This window comes from Aphelocoma coerulescens, chromosome 14 (assembly GCF_041296385.1).
Source record: "Aphelocoma coerulescens isolate FSJ_1873_10779 chromosome 14, UR_Acoe_1.0, whole genome shotgun sequence".
NCBI lineage: Eukaryota > Metazoa > Chordata > Aves > Passeriformes > Corvidae > Aphelocoma > Aphelocoma coerulescens.
The window spans coordinates 17,140,960-17,161,836 of NC_091028.1; the positions used below are offsets into that span (position 1 = coordinate 17,140,960).

A 20,877-nucleotide genomic window follows, 5' to 3' on the forward strand; every position below is an offset into this window, starting at 1 on the left:
AAATTTAGGACATTTCGACTAGTGTTTTAATGCAATTCTTGGGGAGATTGTTAAATGGGATTACAGAGGCGTATGTATTTGGTCTGCTTTTTGAGACCTACTGGAATCCTGCACTGGATTCTAGTATCCACAGTTCCAGGTCACAGCAGGTCAGTGACTAGTCACAAGGTGAAATCTGAATTGGTCAAAAGTTATAAAGAAAAAACTTTTTTTGCCAAGAAGTTTAAGGAGTCACTTCTCAGTCCAGATATACAAACATGGAGACAAGAAATCTAATACTGAAGCCTGTTCAGTCTAGCAAAGGTACTGTGAAATCCAGCTAGCAAAGTGTCAAACTATAGATGTCCTTGCCAGAAAGTACATAGTGTTAGCAGTGACAGTAATTATTTATTGGAGTGGTTAGGTTTTACCACAACTTTCTAAAGGTTAAATTTCACTGTAAATAAATTGAGTTCTATGGGGGTTTTAAACTCCGATCAGGGTAAATGTTCATTATGATTCCTTTGAGCCTCAATCTCTATAAAAACTGAGTGAAAACATCTGCAACTGGAATACATGATAATTTAATTGCTTTGGTCAGTATTTTTCAGAGGAATGTGATTGTGAGCTACACTGACTTTTCATTGGTACGATGAACCAGGTGATTGAAAGTTTAAGAGCAAGTTACTACATTTCCTCTAAAATTCCATGGTGTTTATAACTTGAACTAAACGTTAGTGTGGGAGAGTGGTAATAAACAAATGTAGTCTTCACTGTATGTGGGCAATGCTGTCTTCTAAATGGTGTCCTCATAAGCATGTATGAAAAAGGCCTAGAACTTACAGACAATGAAGAAAAAACTCTTGAGAGAAGAATGTAATGCAAAAATAAACCTGGGTAAAGATAGAGACAGTCAGATGATTAACTAGCAGTTTAGGGTTCGATGCACGAAGACAACTGGTGCATCTGTTTTGAGTTTTCTTATGAAGAACGTCAACATTTGCATGAAACTTCTCTAGGTGTGGGATAATGTGACTATACTGAATAGAGAGGAAACTTGAATTTCTGCTGCTGTTCTGGTAAACATTAACACCTGTTTGTATAAAATACATCTAAAAGAGAGAGAACTTGGAATCCTTATTAGAATGTAGGTTTTTCTGATGTTTATGGTATTCACTTAAAGTTTGGGAAATGGCTTCAAAGTACCTACACTTTTATCAGTGAGGATTAAAACTTGCTCAAAGCTTGTAGAAAAACAATTTACTAGTTAGCAGAGGAAATTGCATAGCTGGGTCATCAAAGTCTATTAATACTTAAGCTAGCAAGCCTACAGCTAGTTATGTCTGTGCAAACTAGCTACCTCTTTAAATTGTCCAGATCACACTGGATCACATTTCCAATTTATTATTTTATCTTACACTAAAACTATTTATATTAAAAGTGTCAAAATGCTAATTAGATGTGTTAATACAGTGTGTTTTCATGTACGTGTGGATGAAACCAATCCTGATAATATTCTGAAAGACTTAGGACCTGTATTTTTAGAGTACTGGGTAGAGCAGATGACTGCACTTCTGCATCAGCTTGTATTGGATTTATGTTTACGTAAATATCCTTAAAGATCTAGTGTAATCGGATTTTCTCAGTGATTTCAACATGAAATGCTTAGCATACATTGAAGGATATTCAGGCAGCTCAATCAAAAGGAGGAGTGATAAGGCAATTTGTATAGGAAGATGCTGAGGAAGTAAATTTTTTGCCTCACTTGCTTGTGCGTTATTTGCATATGGTTACAATATTCCTTACTGATTGGCTCATCTTTTGGGTCTTGACTCCCTGGTGCTAGTGTGTAGCATATCTGAGCTATAAGGTATCCTCCTCTTAACGTTAATGAATGCATATTTTCTATGTCTGTAATCTGGGTAAGCAACTTTTGCATGGAATTTAGATGCTAAAGTGAATCCTGTTGACAGAATTTGGGTTGCACACTCTTAAAATTTAGCCAGAGTTCTTTACCTGTTGATATTTACTAATGTAAAAAAAAAAAAAAATCTATTACAGCAAAAATTATAGGACTTTTGTGTGCCTTCTTTTTTATTATTTTTCAAGACACCTTGTTGTCTGAAAGGCTTCATAGAGTAAACTATGACAGTACTGAGGTGGTATTTTTTTCATGTATGACCTCTCATAAGGTGGAAGTTGAAAGAGAAGGCCTGACATAGCTTCTTCCCTTTGTGGTTTTGTTGGAAGCTTGTTTAGTATATAGAAATCAACTAAGAAAAAAACAATTTCAGATAATGTAACCCTTTAAAAAGAAGAAGTTCAGGCCTTTTGTGCAAGGAGTGAAGTAGCCATTGTTACTTAAGATTTCATTTAGAGCTTTCACTTACTTTGCTTCTGTGACCCACCTCTCTATCTCTGTAGTGGCGTAGAGCTGATGACTGGTGTTGCTTCAGAAGGTGATGTGAGAAAACACTGCAGTGTAAAAAATTACAATCATCTTAATGAAGAAGATTATTTCTAGAGATCTGTTTTTCTTAACTGGGAAGACTTCCAGTTTAGTAAGCCCTGTGTTTCTTAATGCAGTTCAAATGATGACCAAGTACTGGTTTTTTTTTCTTTAAAACAGTGTTTCTTTTTATCTGTTTTGTATCATCCTTTCCAACCTCGCTGGTTTCTGTTCTTTTACTAAATAATACTTTTCAGCTTATAATTTGTCAGCTATTTTAATTTCTTTGGGTTGTATATGTAGATTGTTCATTCTTGAAGTGTTTTGCTAGGTAATGTAAATATATTTATAAATGAAATATTAAAACTACACCACTTCATCTGTCTACTGGTTTTGATGCATAGTCTTGCTTTTGTGAGACCATGAGCTTAGATCAGAAGAAGTTGTGGTTAGAATTCATCAAGCATTGTCTGGTCTGAGGGTAGGTTAACTGACAGCATGTTTTAATATGTTAGCATTTTCTTGAACAGTTAATTTTATACAAAATTATACATCACTTCTAAAATGACACTGTGTTTAGGTGTGTAAAGCATTTAATTGTAATTTTAGAAAGGGTTTATGGCTTTTGTAGTTCAGGCTGTGGTCTTTCTACATTCTACCAATCCTGGTTAGACAAGTGCAGTTATTCAGAAACTGAATCTATGTACTTGAAAATACATCTGCCATCTTTTCCTCCAGTGAAACATTTTAGGAACTCTAGCTACTGTTGAGTAAGAGAGAGTTTTCAGGTATCACAGTTCAGTAATCAAACCTTTACGTATAAGCGTTAATATTCAAATACAGAAGATTGCATCAGTAGAATTTCTTTCATATGGAAGAGCAAGTATCATTAGTACCTATGGTTTTGAGGGAGTATGATCCAAATTTAGCTAGGGTTTTTGGTAATGATGATTTTTTTAGTATCTCCTGTAAACTCCTAGAATATTAAAAATAAGAATACGTAAAAAAGTATTTGGGGTGCTGCCACATCTCTCCAGTATATATCTGTAGGATATCCATTGCACCAAAACCTTATGTAGTAATGGATTAATACGGTCAGTGATCCACTTGGTAGTAGAAAGGAGCAGTGGATCAGTTTGAAATCTTTCTATGAATCTTCTTTAGACTTCTGGCCAGCACGAAGTATGTGAGTACTGTCTTGATTGCAGGGGTTCACAAATAGATTCTAAATAACACAGGAAGTACCAATTTTGTTTCTTTATCTCTTTGTCGTGGGTATCAACTCTGCAGGTGAATTTCTTGAACTGTTTTGCAATTCACAAAATGCTGTAGTCTGTTGGTTTACTTAGTTTGAGCTATTCATCTATTCCTTCATTGTCTGCATGAGGTGGGTAGGAACTGCATCTTCAGTGTACTTTCATTTTTTGAAGATGCATGTACACCCCTTGCTTGGTACACAGCAGTTCTCAGTACCCTGTGAGTATTTGTACATCTGAGCTAAGACAAAACCAAATGTTTTTAGAGCAAAGTGTTGAGGTTAAAAAGAATTAGGTTTGTTTGCCTTTAATTAAAAAAAAAAAAAAAAAAAGAAAAAGGAAAAACTGGTATTTGAAGCTCACTAGAATGTAGCCTTTGTTCTGACTCTTCAGGTTCCCAAACAAAATTTCCTGATTTTAAGTGCTATTTTTAACCTTAATTTGCAGTGTTCTCACTTACCGCTTTGATATTTCATTCCGACAATGTTAATCATTGATAAGGGGTTGGGGAGATTGATCAGGTAAGAGAAGTTGTGTATTGGATGATTTGAGTGATCAGTCTGATACAGTAACAGTTATATTGTTTAATTCCTTTTATTGTCTTCAGGGATGTGGCTACATCTGCATACCTGCTCACTGTGAGGTGAAGATTAGCTTGCAGCTCCCACTTGGATGTTCAAATCATTGTGGGGTTTTTGGTTTGTTTGTTTTGGGCTTTGTTGTTCTCTTGCTTTGTTTTGGGTTGTTTGTTTGGTTTGTGTTTGTTTGTTTTTTCTAATCTAGGATGAAACAGGTGCCTATTTAATAGACAGAGACCCAACCTACTTTGGGCCAGTGCTGAACTATCTCAGACACGGGAAACTGGTTATTAACAAGGACCTAGCTGAGGAAGGTAAGACATTTCTAAATATCCTGTTTGCTTGCCACTTGCTTATTGTTTCCACTTCTTTTGAGTCACCAAAACTAATTTAGAACTATCTTATCACAGGGAAAAATAAATAATTTTCTGTAGCTGTTGAGAGGATAGTCTTATGAACTGGTTGGTAATTTTTGGAATCTTTGGTTATACTGTCTTCCCAAAACATGTTTTCATACTAGGTGTACTGGAAGAGGCTGAATTCTACAATATCACATCTCTAATAAAACTGGTAAAGGACAAAATAAGAGAAAGAGACAGCAAAATCTCACAGGTGAGGCTGTTTTCTCGTGTGCTTTTGAATATTTGTTCTATGACAAATAGTGAGTGGGTTCCATTTGTTATTGTTTTTTTTATGAAATGGCTGATTTCTCCATTAAGATTCTGAATGGCTGCCTCCATCACTGCATGATCTGGAACCACTAGTATGCAAAGATTAATATTCTTAATTGCTGCCAGTTGGCTTACAAAGTTCACAGATCTCATTCAAAAATGGGAAACATTCTAAATAATTGTTCAAAAATGTCTGGTGATAGTAGAATTTGTCATAGTGTCATTTCTGGAAATAGTTATTTTAAAGAACAGCTTTTGTAGAACATATCTTTCTCATTTACTTTTAGATGTTCTGAATATGATGAGCTTGCTTAACTATGGTAATAACTGCTGTTTATACAGTATGTTTATGCAGCATACATACAGATGCTGTTTAGCTCCTGTCATATGTTTTTGTAGCAAAGTTGCTTTCTTTATTTGTAATGCTCTGTGATTGAGAAGGTTGCCTCTTCTCATAGCAGCTCATATTCTCCATGAAAGTGAATATGATACAGTTTGTTCTTTAACTCTGCTATTCAGGCTTCCCTGGTAACTGAGTCTTCATGGAGATATTACAAACTCATGTTGCCAAATTTCTCTTGAAGCCAGGTTGTGGGATCACAGGGTTGCTCTGATAGCATTTACTATAGGTCTCAGCTAAAATGGTCCTAATTATTCATTGTTCTGGATGGGTTCAAAGTGGTGTTGCTTACCATTTCTAGAGAGTAAGGGCAACTTCAGACAAGTCACAAACATAGTGAATTCCATGCCCTATTGAGCATCTTCTTCTATTTCTTCTTGAAGGTGCCAGTCAAACATGTGTACAGAGTGCTGCAGTGTCAGGAAGAAGAACTCACTCAAATGGTTTCCACAATGTCCGATGGCTGGAAATTTGAACAGGTAAAAAAGTTCATATGGGGTATAGTTACATCATCTTCTAAAAAATGAGTTTTGTGAAAGAGGAATATAAATTAAATTCCATGCATCTTTTTTAATTCAGTCGTTTTCAGAATTTGGATAAACATACGCAGCTAAGTTAAATGTGATGTTTGTGTTTGCATTTATCATAGAAAAAAAAAAAAAAGTAGCTTTCCAGGAGGTAAATTTTGCTGACTTTCTATAAAAACATCTGCAACATGTCTGAAATGTAATTCTTCAGTGTCTACACATGAGCAGTTGAAGGGTGAATCAACCAGAATTAACCAATACAAGTTTATATGAATGGTAGGTTAGATAAGAAGAGCTCTGGGTAAAAGAGGTGAGCTTGGGAGATAAATGTTTGCCAGGCCCAAAGAGTGGTTCTTCAAAAAAAACTGGTCCACAAAGGAGGGTGAACTTAACTGTCTGGATGTGAAGCTTGATAGCTGTGAGCTATGTGAATGTTTTTGTTCTTTGCAGTGCATAAAAATAGCTGTGTGTGTACATTCAAGAACACACTGTAAAATCGCAAGATCTTTGATAATCTTTGATAATCTTTGATAATCTTTGATAATCTTTGATAATCTTTGATAATCTCTGTAAGTAAGAAATTAACTATACAGCTTATTCACCCTTCACATTCCTAATCCAGCAGAATATTTAAACTGCATTGGAGCAATGCATCTGTTGACTCTGAAACATAAGTGTTCATCTGCTAGCACCTTTTTCAGCGTCTGATGCCTACTATAGGAGAAATTGAAATAAGCGTGAGCCCATTATCCTGTTCAGTCTCACTCTAATAACACAACAAAGCAACATTTAAAAAACGTTCATGACACAAAGGTAAAAGAGAACATTTTGTTTATATTTGATAAAATGGGGAAGGTGCTAGTGACATGGAGACAGCCATGAGCAAATAGACTAAACCGGCGCAGAGAAAGCTTCTTATGCTTCAGTACTTCGCTTCAAGTATTACCAGATCTGTTTTCTGTGCCAGGAGCTAAATGTTGTTTAAGTCCCTGAAAAAAACTCTCGCTTAGTGCACATGACTGTTTTTTGGCCAGCACATTGAAAAAGGTTTTTCAACATTCATCTTTGTCATGAGAAACCATCTTTCATCCCAAATAGAGCTCCTTTACTTTTTAGCAGATTAAATGACACCATGTCTTTTACCTATCCTAAACCCTTTGGGGATATTGCATTTGGGAGTAATACTGCTTGGACAGTGCAACTGCTGAAAGACCTATTATAGTCTCTCTTAGAACTGGAAGAATCCAGTGGTTTTCTTGTTTCATCCAGCTTTCTCCCTACTTCCTCCCTCTCCCCTGTTGTACGCTTTTAGACACATAGTTTGAAGTAGATAAACACAACAGCTGTATGATCTCATAATATTTAGCATCTCATTACCTCACACTAGGCCATTCCCTCCTTTGTACTGCAGACCTGCTCGTAGCAGATGTCATTCACTTGAAACAGGATTAGAATATTGTGCATAAACAGTTTTATTGTTAATATCTTCAAACACTGTAGCATTTCTGTTACTTTTTTCTGAGCCCATGTTGCTCAGCAGCATGCTTTCTTTCAAGAAGCAGTCTTTGGGGGCAGTACCTACTATGCTGTGTATGTGAAAAAAGATGGAATCATCAGCTTTTTCAGAGGAGTGATATTCTTACATATTGAGAGTCTTTGTGCTCTGAGCCGCATATAACGTGTTCAAGTGGTTGGTTTTGAAAGAAATATTTTTTTACGCTTAGCATTTCAAAATTTTATTGTTAAATATGATTGGATATCGTTATTGAATAGGAGTGGAAGATGCTGAACTGTTGTTGCACTTACACAGATGTATTGATGCCCTTTTCCAAAGAACACATGTGAAAGCTCTGCTAGAACAGTGCAATTTTGCATTAGTCCCAGTCCAAAGTCTATTACCAAAAATTATGCTGCCCCACTTTTGTGATTTCAGTGGGTTATTTTTTAGCTTCTATTGTTACCTCTTTAGGCAATCAGAAAAAAACAGTATTTTGGCAATACAGCAGAATAAAAAACGTGGGCTATACAAAATGGCTAAATACAAAGACTTTAGACAGCAGCAGTGTTGGTCATGTAAATGTTAATGTTTAACATAACCTGTCACCATAATGCGGTCTTAAATATGTTCACTGTATGAGGAGGATGGTATTTAACTGCTGTCATCAAAATTACTCACATACAATAGCAGGATGTAAATCAGTTTATTATTCATGGGCCTTTTCATCTGTCATAATCTCCAGTTTACTCAGAATAGGCAATTGTTGTCTAATTCTTCACACTTAATTTAAAGTTCTGATCTCTCTCAAGTGCACTGACAGGCTATGCTTTAATTTAGATGGGCTAGGAATTGCCATGTGTTATTAAGGTAAAATACGTTTTGTAATAAGAGGTTGAGAAATTTAGCTGAGGTTGAACTTTAAATTATTAGACATTTGGCCTAGTGTTCTTGGTAGTGATTTTTATTGGAACAAGACAATTTTTTACATTCCAGTTATTTTCTTGGATCTTCTGTAAATTACTCCTTCTAAAACTAATCTAGGCCACTCAACCTTTTTCCCTCTTGTTGACTTCTTATGTTTCCTTAGCTGTATTTTATCAGTATTTGGAACAAGACGGAGTTCTTTAATACCCAGGCTGACTTTATATATTGCTTTACATAACACCTTGCAGTCTTATATCCATGTTACCTTCTCCACTTGTCAGTGTATGACAGGAAAATAATGCTCACTTTCATATTGCACCAAACTTTGTTTTTCAGAGTAGTTGGCTACAACACAGTTATATGGGGTGTTTTCTGTCTTCTTATCAGTAACTCTTATTCCCTTTAAATTAGAAAGGGCTTTGCAACTGCCTCAGTAAATTTTACGTTGAAATGAAAGTTGTAGCTTGATAGCAACTTTTTCTAGTGGCAGGCAGATGTTACCTGAACGTTTGAGCTCATCTGTTACTTGTACAATTTGGATAATGGTATGTGCTTCAGCTTTACAAAGGTTTCTTTTTGTGTTTTGCTTTGATTGGTTATTTCAGCTTGTCAGTATAGGTTCCCAGTACAGCTGTGGCCGGGCTCAGCAGTCAGAGTTTCTGCTGATAGTGTCACGGGAAGTGAAAGGGGAAGAGAGATGCTTCCAGAAATGCTGCAGTGAGGTGTGTCACACCATTCTTTTTGCCCTCACACTGATATGCTTGGCCTCCTTGCGTTTCTGCTGCTTTCAAATCATCCCACTTTTTTTCTGGATGTACAGCACATAGTAGTTTGTGTGTATTTGTGACTGGCTTTTATTTATATTCATGATATTTCATTACACATTATGAATGTCCACATTGTAAAAATAATAGAAAAACAACCAAACAAAAATCCCTTGGTTATTTAGTTAAAGGTTTTTCTTAAGAAGAGTTCTTACCTCCTCAGTAGATAACTTCTTTTCCTTAAATTTTCCTCCAAAGTTAACAGCCTTTGATCCATACTTGTTAAGTAAGAGGTACAATTCAAACCTAGGGAGCCCTAAAAATACATCTGGATTCAGAAGGGGACATTTCTGGTAAACTGGAACAATGATTATTTCATCCACCAAAATTAAGTTGTGAGTTTGAACCTTTTATTTCTGGTAACTCAGAACTTGACTGTATTTTTTAGGTGGATGAGATATGTTTAAACTGGAATAATGAATAACAGGAGTTTTTTGTAAGTAAAATATAGAAGAGTGAGGGGAGAACAATATGAACAGTTTTAAATCTTGTGTCAAGTTGAAAAAACATCGTGTGTGTTTCCTTGGCTTTATTGTTTTGTTGTTTTGGGGGTTTTTTCCATCCTGGGAAATTTTCTTGAAATCCAAATGGAGAATCCTAGCTTCATTCATTTTCTCTCTTTTTTTTTTTTTTTTTATCCTTCCTTCTCCCCTTGTTCTGCTTTTTTGATTGCTGTGTTACTTCCGAATATTCATGAGTTTGGGAAGGATTTTTTGCTCTCAAAAACGCTGGAGGCAGTTTCCAGTTCTTTACATATCTGTGCTGCATTTTGATGTGTTGTATGTGAATTGATTTGGGAAGCTGGTGCTCTGTCGTTTTTTTCATCAATAAAATGCCTGGAGTACTTGCTCTTTTTCTTGCAACATGTATAGTTATTTAGAATGAAAGATGAGTATAACATTATGAAGATAACGTGATAATGAAATGGCTTAATAAACACAAAGCTTTGCCTATAACTATGTATGGACACTTAATCATGCAATTCTAGATTTGAAACCTGGACTGTTACCCAGCTTTGTTCCAGAATCTGCTTTCAATGTACCAAGCACTGTCTGTTTCTTGCAGTTCTATAGGTAACATTTGGAATGTGAAATGTGTGGTTTTCAGACTTCCGGCAACAGAGGAAGAATTGTGGCTTGTTAGGGATGTGTTAGGGTACAGGCAACATGATGTTATTCATGTGTTCATGTCCTACATGGCTCAAAGTAAAAGTTAGCATTATCAAATGGAAGGTGGGGAAGGCAGTGAAGAAATTGATGCAGGTATAAAATAAAATAAAAATTATAATTTGGAAAAATGAAGCTTTGAAGTCTGACTATTGCATTAAGAGACCTGAAATAAGTATTCTTTGAGGCCTGGTGTCAGTCATCAGTGCTGAGTTTTAAGAGCTGATGTGTGTGTATCTTCATAACCTTTTGCAAATCCTTTGGGAAGGCAGAACAAATGCATTATATGTCTAAAAGGCATAGAGTCCATTCTTAGATTCATACAACTTGATTCTGTAAAAAAAACTGAGTGGAGGATTTTCTTTATTAGCTGATAGTATAATTTTTAAAAAAGACAGTTTTTTCAAGCTTTCTAGTGTACAAGAAGTTCACCACATCTGAAATAGAAGCACTAATATTGAAAAGTACAAGAATATTTAAAATAGAATTGGAGAATAATTGTTACAGAATTTACTTGGTTTTGAGAATCAGACCATCACAAAATAGAGAAGGAAATTACTAGTGGTGAAGTAGAAGAGTTAGTTAATATGAGTAGCTCCAGTGGTAAGCAGAGGAAGAAGAAGAACAAGAAGAGGAAGAAGACGACTGGACTCTGTTTGTGCAAGCTGGAGTGGTTATCTGAGATGGCAATACTATTGCTGATTTGTCTGGTAAATGTACTATATAGATTTTGAATCAATATTATAAAACCAATACAGCAAATCTGGATAGGCATGTTACTGAAATGTGTCTGGTTTTGAGATCTGTCTCAGATCAATTAGGCATGAGACTAGTTCACTTCAAAAATGAGGTTCCTTATTGTGAGACAGGAAATTCCTTGTTGGGATTTCTTTGTCTTTTCAGGAAAATTGTGACCTCTATTGGCACATCAAGCGATAACTATATTTCTCTTGATTTAATAGTAATAAAAGTAATCCTGCTTTTCATTCCTGCCTTTTTTTAGCTGTAGGCTGACAGCCTACTAGTACCATCACCCTTATTCCATGCAAATGGTTATGGATCCCTATCTAATGAATTTTCTGTTATAAGTAGCATTGGCATTTTCCTATGCTCAGTTCTGACACTGTTGGGGATCACAGGGATGCTTAAACAGGATCACAGTGCTTTAGTAAGGAGTGTAATGAAACAAGTCATGGAAGGAATAAACCAGTGCAGAGAAATAGGTATATGCATGTATACGTACACACACACACACACACACATATATATATATAAATGTACAAATCTAAGGAATTTACAGTTTCAACATGTTTTTTTTATCCTCCCTTAAGTTCTTGGTCATTTAAGCCACATGAAGCAAAAACAGTTTGTCCTTTCAGAAAGTCTGAGAAACAGTAGCTTGGATAATCTGAAATCCTTTGGCCTGTTTTTCGTACCTCAGATTACTCTGATCTGTTGTGGCTTCTTTTAGGGGGTGGGATGAGGGTGGTAGTGTGGGGGCAGACAGACATGGCAGGGGGGGGTCTTCCAGTTTATCACCATCCTTCTTAAAGTGTTGTCACCAGTACTGGGAATAATGAAGTGACTTTTGGAGTAGGAGTGATAAAACATTGCTTTATTTCTGATCTCAGTTCCTGAGAACAGTTCAGTTCTAATCTGCAGTCATTTTCCATTGCTTCTTTTTCTGCCATCAACCTTGTTGTTGATGCATTTCAGAAAGCTACAATGAAATTTCTAGCATGCAGTTGCTACCATGCAAATTATACATTTTTAGGTGCACACATATGAAATGGCTTATGAGAGTATCGTGAGTTGGAGTTTTGAGGAACTTGGGTCTAATTCTGCAAAAGCGACTTTATCAACTGATCAGTATGGCAAAAAGTCATTAGATGTTTTGCAGTCCGCTAAATTGATAGTCCTATCCAACTGGCTAAAAGTATTCAATCTGCCATGTCTTGTAAAAAGACTTACGTGCAAAAGGTTAACTTACGTGGTTGGATTATGGAGCATTTGTTAGTAGCTATCAACTGAGGACCTGTCAACATGGTTGAAACAGGATTGATGATTTGGCTGATGTTTGGGTCTTGTGCGGTATCTACTTTCAGAGAGGTAATTTATTTCTTTAGAGTGTCAATAAGTAAAGAAGTATTTTTCCTTCTAGTAGTTATCATAGCTTACCTGATACCGAGTTGTTGCCATTTTGCGAGAAGAGTCAACTGTATACTAATTAAGTTGTATGCTTGAATTTTATTCTTCAAACTTCTCTTCAGAGAAGGTGAATTTTGCATGGCTTTATTTAAATATGTATGCAAACTTTCTAAATGTTTTCTAGCCTTTAAGTGGGTTAAAAATACTGTTTAATGTCCTACCTTTTACCTTTATAATTGAAGCAATTACTGTATTTGTACTAAATGGTTTGTAATTGCTATATTATGTATAGTGTAAACTTTATACCGCTTTGTTGGGTTTAAAACCAACTTTGCTGCTATTTTTTTCTGAAAATTTTTGTTGATAGGGAAGGCAATCAACAAATCATCTCAATATATGAAGTGAATTTGGGTTGATTTTCCAGCTTTTCAGTAGACTTTCTTAGTCCATCTTGTGCAACTAAGAAACTAGATGCTCCATGGGTTTTCTGATTCTATATTACACAAATACGTTGTGGTGCAGACTGCAGAGTATTCATTGTGAAAGATTAGCTGACTTAACATCTCAAGGTAAATGGTGTCTTTACATGCATTGGTGCTTCTAAAAAACGTGGGTATTTGTAACTTCATTACATAGTTTTGGTTGAAAAAATGTCTTTAACACATTAATTTTTGATCAGCCTGTGTTCATTACTGACTATGTATATATTTTGCAGAACTAAAGTGATGTTAGAAGAGGAGGAGGGAGGGAAGGTTTCTGGTGATCACACTCAGTGTAGTTAAAGTACGTAAATTGAGTGTGATGAATTTTGATGGCCAGTACTGCTCATGGAAGGCTGCGCCTTGTATGCTGTAATATCATCAGGCTCCAAAAACTTTCACATTGCCTAGGCCTGGCATCAAGTTGATTCATTATGCAGACACACTGCCTGCTGCTCTTTGTAGACATTGGCTCTGTCCATCTGTGGAAGTGCTTGCTTGGCTGTCTTACTGCAGTGCAGGAACATCTGAACATCTCTCTGCTCTCCTTAGAAAGTACAGTGAGGCTTTGCTTTCTTCTGACAGTGCTATATAGAAGCTGCTGTTAACCTTGGTCTAACTTCAGTTTTTGTTGGGAGAATTATTTTATCCCTTAAGTACAAACTCTGGATCAGGATTTCGTCTTCATCTTTCATGCTTTAACAGATCCTTTACTCTCTTTGGTGTTCTGCTAGACTAATGGTACTACCCTATTTGTCTTTACAGAGATAACTACAGTGTTTTAGGTGCTGTTGCTCTAAAGAAATATGCTAGGCCTTTTCTATGTAGCCATTTCTAGAGCACATTAATGGTATAGTAGAGATTGAGGAATAGGGCAGTCTTACTGTATGTGTGGGGTGATTTGGTAGATAGATTCAATATAGTTTGGGTAGTGACAAATTTATATAGTGTATCTGTGCAACAGGTTGATTTTTAGGACTTTGATCTGTGTCAGCAGATCTGACATTATCTTGTAGATCACACATTATCTTGTGCTTTTGAAATAAAACTTTAAAATAAATGAACCAGATACCTCTGAATTGAATCTGGCTTAAAAGGCAGGCTATGTAAAGCTTCTAGCATTAGGTAAGTGTATTGTGTGTAAGGTAAGACAATTTCTGCCATTTGATAAACGTGCTGCATCAGAAGTAGTACTGATGTTGAGTATATTCTTCTTTCTCAGTAAATTGTCATTTATCATTCAATATAGAGACTCTGGAAACTTGTAAATATGTCACATTTCATTATACATTGCTTCTGCTTGTAGCGCTTCCTTAATTAGCTTCCTTGTAGCAGTATGTATGAATTTCAGATGTTAATCTTGATGTCTCGCTATATTGTGTCTTGGTGTTTTCTAATCAGATGCAAATATTGTGTTTGTTCAGTCAAAATATGTTTTGATAGAAATACCATTAGTCTGGATATAGTGATGGGTATCCCTTCAGGCTAAAGAGGTTCCTGCATGCAGCCATTTACATGTTAAATCATGCCACGTTAAGATACCACACACAAACTTTAAAAATTGACTTTGGAGGATAGGAAGGTTTCCAGTAAATAACAGAAATAGGGAACAGGCTACTTCTCCACTGGCCTGCCTCCACAGCCTTTTCTTTCACAGGATAATTATAACCGTAAATCATTAATTCTGTAACTGTTTAAAAAAAGCTGTGTTTATCTTATCATCAGAGTGTGTATCGTCAGTGTATTTGTCAGCATCAAAACGTATTTGCATTGGAAGTGGAGAATTATGCTTCAGGCACAACATACAGTCTGAAGAGAAGAGTGTTTGTACTAATCATGAGACTTCATGGAATTTGTTTCATGTGGAAATATAATTGATTTTTTTTTTTTCATCTTTCAGCTGGTCAGTATTGGTTCTTCCTATAACTATGGCAATGAAGATCAGGCTGAATTTCTATGTGTTGTCTCAAAGGAATTGCATAACACTCCTTATGGCACAACCAGTGAACCCAGTGAAAAAGCAAAGGTGAGTTCTTAGGCACTGGACTAAGGAAATGGTGTTGAATTGGGTGGGCTTCACAAGTCATGATAGATCTACCCCTGTTCTGGACCATTATTTAATTGTCCTTTTTTCAAGACTAATAATGATTCCCTGTCCATTGTATGAGGGACTGTAAATGGTACAGTCAGCATGCATTTGTTATGCATGCCTGAATTATTTAAATACAACACTCTGTACTTTTTCAGTACCTGGTTTTTTTTTCAGGTATTGGCAGATATTTGCTCTTTACATCTGAGAATCTAGGTTTTGTTTCTTACACATTTGAATGACATTGGTTCAGTTAAAAACAGTTTTTCTTGCTTGACTTCACCTGAAGAAATCTTACTGTCAAGAATGGAACTTGTAAGATGCTATCTCTGTAAACAGTCATGTGCAATATGTTATAAAATGAGGGCACTTGTTAATGTTTTCAGGGTTCTACCAAGTTTACTTTCTGTAACCAACTTTACAAAAAGATTGTAATGGGCACAGTATCTTAACGTTTTACTCAGTTGTATTTCAGAATTTATAAAATGGAAAACGTAAAACCACAGCTGACTAGCCATAAGGCAGAGCAGTTCTGTAATGTAAGTGTATTCAGTGTCATGCATAGTGGACAGGTTTTATCATTGTATTGCTGCTTTGTATGAGGAGATGACTACAGACAAACTGGAAACTCCTGTAGTTGGCCTAAAGGCTTTTGATTTAGCTTATGTAGATGGAAAATAATTGGTAAAACATCAAAGCTTGCTTTTTCAAGAATCACCTTCAAAGAAATTGATTTTGAAATAATGCTAAGAATGGATCTGAGTCTTGGTGCTGAGGCCTCAAATAGATAAAACTTCATTACTTTCTCTGCTTTGTAACATGCTTATGCAGCTATACATATGGAGTAATTTTTATAATTTGCACTATAAAAATACTCCAAGCTGTATGGTGGATTCCTAGTGAAATTAGTAATTTATGTTCGTCACTGTTGAGATAAAAGTTGCAAAGAGTTGTAAAGGATTACTGTAGTCAGGAGTAAACAGTGAAACTGGGTAAGCCGTGTCTCATTCTTTCAAAACCCTAGTTGAGGTCTGCTTTTGCCAAGATGCTTGAAGAAGACTTTGAACATTGACATGTTAGAGGTGTCTGGTAATAATTTAGGGCTGAGATACCTACCTGGAATAAAATGTGGAATTTTAGAGCCTAATAAACATCTTCATAAGGAATGGTAGTGCATCTTCAGGTAATTTCAGAAGTTGCCAGAGTTATGTTGCATCCTTAATGTAAGAGAAAATATGGATCAAATGCAAGTGTTAAAGACAAAAAACAAAAGCTAGTTCAGGCTGCATTACAACTGTGTAAATTGAGTGGCGCTGAGAGAGGCCTCTCCATTGATGTGCTGCTTGGTCATTGTTTCAGAGATGAGAGCAGAGCATCATTTGACCACTGTGATGAATAGGAATTACTGATAATTTTGGTTGGAGATACAAACATTCACTCCTTTTGTCCTGGAAGAGCTAAGCTGTTGCTAGCAATTAATAGGCAATACTTGAAGAATAATTCTTTTATATATTATGTTTCTAAGGTTTTTTTGTATATAGGTATATGTTGTGACTGGGAAAAAAAAGGAAGAAGAATTTATTTTTTTTTCTTGAAAGGTTTCTGACAGCTGTTTTCGGGAATCTTGACTTTGGGAGCTGTTATCTCCATAGTTCCCTCTTAGCAAGTATTATCCTCTAGTCTCAGTAGTGTCTGAGTTGGTCTTCGTGAAGTTCATATGATTGAAACTCTGGTATCCACTGTTGTGTACAGAATGATATGTTCAGGTACTGGGACTGACTTTTAGATGCCATAAGAAAGTCCTCATTACTTTTACAGCAAAATGAGTTAGAGAAAAAAAACCTGCCAGTATGTAATTTTTATTGACAAGCACTTCAGTTTTAGTTAATAGTCCTGGATTTTCAGAATAGGAGAAGGTATCTTCTGATAGCCATCTAATCAAGCTTCACCTTCATTCCTTCTTAGGAGCTTTTTTCTTGTGTTTTCTTTTGTTAGTTAACAGTCAGCATAGTAAGTTAGTAGATGACTTCTGTGTAACCTTCTAATACACCTAGGCAAAGGAAATTCATCTTATGTGATTCCAGTGGCTTTTACTGGTAGCCATGGCACAACTGAAAGATAGCTTGTATTCCCACAAGCATTCTTCTCTTTCATACCACTTTGTTGACCTGACTATTGGCTTCTGTCTGCTGACTTCAGGATATTTGGAAGAGGAAATTGTAATGAAATCTGTTAGATTCCTTCTTGAAATGGTCAGCTGTCATACTTTTTTATACAAGGAGTGGAGGTCCCAGGTAAAAGTGAATAAATGTCATTGCCAGATGTTTCAGGTGTAAGTGGATTGTACTTTGTTGCAGCTCTGACTCACTTGCAATCTCTTCTTTTCCCTTGCTTCTTCTATACGTGCTGCATGCTGCATGACACTCAGAGTGAGGATGAAGAAACGGATTACGATATGAATGACTCAGATTAAGTGTAAATGTCATGGTGAGCACTAGCTGCCCTAGGATTTTAACCAGATGCTTTTCTGCCCCATCCAATTCCCACCCCTACTGGTGCTGTCCTTCGGCTAGTCCTGGTGGTGTGTGTGTGTTTGTGATTATAGTTGTGGCATGGTTAGCAAAGATAGAATTCCTGTTCCGGATATTGCTTCTTTGGCAGAATAATTAGTGTTGCTTTTATAAACTGTATTTTGAGTAGCTCCTTTAAAGCTTTGCTGAGAAAGAAAATTCTTCATGTAGATTCTAGGGCCAGAATTGCTTTTCATTCTGATTTTATGTCTACCAGATTTTCTGTCAAATGGGTTTTTTACATGTAGAGGGATCTGATACAAACTTACCATATGCATTTTCAGTAAATGTCTGATTTGGCAATAATTTAACAAACTTGATTGAAGTGCAGCATAGTCCAAAGGTGGTCTTACCTGATAATTTTGAAACTAGGGATTTTTTTTAGTTAAGATGTGGCAAATATAAGTAAATAGTGTGATCTGGGTCCTACAGTTGAATTTATCACAGGAAACAACTCTGGGGAGGGATCCTTTCCACTGTAGTTTGACGTCTGATTGAAGATCAAGTTACATTAAAAGTCACAAGTGGAAGAGCAAAGCAAAAGCTACATCTGAAAAAACTACTTAGGCACTTCTCCTAACGTGTCTTTAAGTACCGCTCATATTTATTCTGCTCTAGTTTCTAGGAGATAACATACCATTGAGTGCTCAGTGGCATGGTGTGGTTGGTCACTTGAGCCTGTATAAATTGAAGATACTTACCATTGCATGAGATTAAACTTCAGCTTCTCACCTATACACCCAAACTTTTTAGCTGTAAAGCAGCCTTTCACTTATCTCTGAAGTTTGGACAATGCTCTCGGGCACATGGTGTGATTCTTGAGGTTGTCTTGTGCGAGGTCAGGATCATCACTTAATGACCCTTGTGGGTTCCTTCCAACTCAGGATGTGCTGTGATTCTATGAAGTTGCTGCAGATGGCTGAAGAAGAACCTACATTATTTTCTGAAATGATGCTGACAGAAGCTACTGCTAGGGTAGAGTAAGGCCTTTTGCCAGGTCTTCAAGAATGGCTGAAAGGAATGGATCAAATCTGAAGCTTTACTGAAACAAAGTAAACTGGCACTCTCCTGTAATTGAATGTAATATTCTTAAGCTGCCTGACAGGCAAACAGTCCTTAAAACACTTAGCAGCAGCAGCTTTGTTTTGAGTGGGAAGAAGTAGTTTTCATGTTCTGCTTCCCTAAGAAGCAATCACACTCAGGCCCCTATAATATAAGAGTTCATTCAGCATTGTTTAAAATTTATAAGCCGTCTATGGATCTGGAGCACCTGTAGGGAAAATAGAACTGAAATACAAAAAGTAAGGAAAATTCTCTATACAGCAGATCTGTACTAGGGTTGGGACAGTCCCCAATATCAGTACAGACTGGGTGATAGATGGATTTACTGCAGCATTGCAGAAGACTTGGGGATACTGGTGGGTGAAAACCTGACTATGAGCCAGCAATACTTGCAGACTAGAAAGCCAGCTATACAGGACTGCAACAAAAGAAGCATGGGCAGCAGGCTGAGGGGAACTCTGCTCTCACAAAAACCCCTCTGGAATGCTGCATCCATCTCTGGGATTCCTAGTACAAGAAAGACCTGTGAGAGTGAGTCCAGAGGAGAGACAATGGCCTGTGGGCTGGAACATCTCTCCTGTGAAGACAGGCTGAGACAGTTGGGATTGTTAGGCCTGGAGAAGAGAGCCCCAGGGCCGATGTTACTGCATTTCCAATACTTAAAAAGCCTTATGAGAAAGATGGAAAAAGACTCTTTACCAGAGCTCATGGTGACAGGACAAGGAGTGAGGTTTTTAAACTGAAAGAGGCTAGCTTTAGATTGGATATAATGATGAGCATATTCTTTATCATTAAGGTAGTGAGACACTGGCACAGGTTGTCCAGAGAAGCTGTGGCTGCTCCATTGCTGGAAGTGACCAAGGCCAGGTTGGATGGGGCTTGGAGAAACCTGGGACAGTGGAAGGTGTCCGCGCCCATGGCAGGGGTTTAATGAGATGATCTTTAAGATCCCTTCCAACCCAACCCACTCTGTGGTTCTATGATTTCCCCTTCAGTAGAGGTAAAGGTTACAGAAGAAGTACCGAGAAAAGTGTGTTAAAATATTGCCTGATGGAATAGAATTTTCTGCTTTATGTTGGGATTACTGGCTCAGTAAAGTGTGCAAAGTTCAGTGTCCAGTTCTGGCTCAGGTTTGTCTTATTGCATGTGTTCCTCATGCTACAGAAAATAGTTCTAAGTGTATTAATCTTGCAGGTACTCTTCTAGGAAAAAATGAACTCAAATACTTCATATTAAATTGGAAAAATTAACAAAATTAATAGATCCAGTATTAATTTTCTAGTTGCACAGGTATTTGTTTCAGCCATATTTTTCTCTCTGTTGGATATGATTTCCCTTACTGACTCCATTTGCTGGGTCAGACTGTTATCCTCTGTTGTGGGCGTCTGCTCCAGCACTTTGTTCTCCGCTCTGACCAACAGCAAATACTTGGGGAAGGAGTTTAAGTATGAAGCATTTATGATGTCTACTCCTGATATATTTCACCACCTTTCAGTAAAACTCAGTTTGTGAATTTTGGCTTCAAGCCTTCATCCAGGTCATTGTATGGAAGCTATAATGACACTGTAATACCATGAGTTGTTATCAGTGTCACCGTCTTCTGTAAGGTTTTTTTGCATGTATTACACAAGCAGTTTCTGAGTAATTTACAGAGCCTGTTTTTTCCCCACAGAATTCACTTACATCTTTCCTGCAGATTCATGTGAAAAGCTTTTTGCTTAGTACACATAGTAAATTATCTTCATGAAATAAGTAGTGTTTGCTTCTAAAATATATCTTAAAGCATGTCATGGCTGGTGGAAAATGTCTTTCTCTATACTGGAAATTTTTCAAAGTAGTTGCACTGACATCTGGCTTCATAACTTCAAAACAATAATGCTGAATTTGAAATGAAAAAAAACTTTGTATGCACAAAGCTAGATCCAGGTGAGCAAGAGATGAAGTGGATTTTTTTTTTTATTTCGAGCTAATACCACACTGCCACTGAACTGTCCCTGAGCTACACAAATGGTAATGGGTTTTTTATGAACTCCAGCCCTTAAAAAATCCCATGGAGTTGTGCGAAGCAGGTGAGACCTTGCTTTACTTCAGTCACTATGAAAGCCATAATAGCCATTTTAACAATATTACAAGGAAACCAAATACCTAGACTTTTAAAATTTAAAACCATACTTAAACTGTTGTGCTGTATTAAGTGACTGCCAGCCTTTACCCTACAAGATTGAAGTGTTTGTGTGTGCTGGCAGATTCTGTGGGC

General features: G+C 36.7%; 1 protein-coding gene across 4 annotated transcripts in view; it reads left to right on the forward strand.

The window, feature by feature from the left end:
- The window catches only part of KCTD5 (potassium channel tetramerization domain containing 5), a 31,135-nt gene that overhangs the window by 3,108 nt on the left and 7,150 nt on the right, over positions 1–20,877 (forward strand). Inside the window, exons 2-7 of one of the 4 annotated variants that reach the window (XM_069029716.1) lie at positions 4,468–4,576; positions 4,783–4,874; positions 5,717–5,812; positions 8,888–9,004; positions 14,800–14,925; positions 17,417–17,475. In XM_069029716.1, the coding sequence (XP_068885817.1) occupies positions 4,468–4,576; positions 4,783–4,874; positions 5,717–5,812; positions 8,888–9,004; positions 14,800–14,925; positions 17,417–17,461 (585 nt within the window). In that variant the 3' untranslated portion in view covers positions 17,462–17,475. The remainder of the gene's footprint in view (positions 1–4,467; positions 4,577–4,782; positions 4,875–5,716; positions 5,813–8,887; positions 9,005–14,799; positions 14,926–17,416; positions 17,476–20,877) is intronic. The other 3 variants (XM_069029717.1, XM_069029718.1, XM_069029719.1) reach the window with 3 other exon arrangements.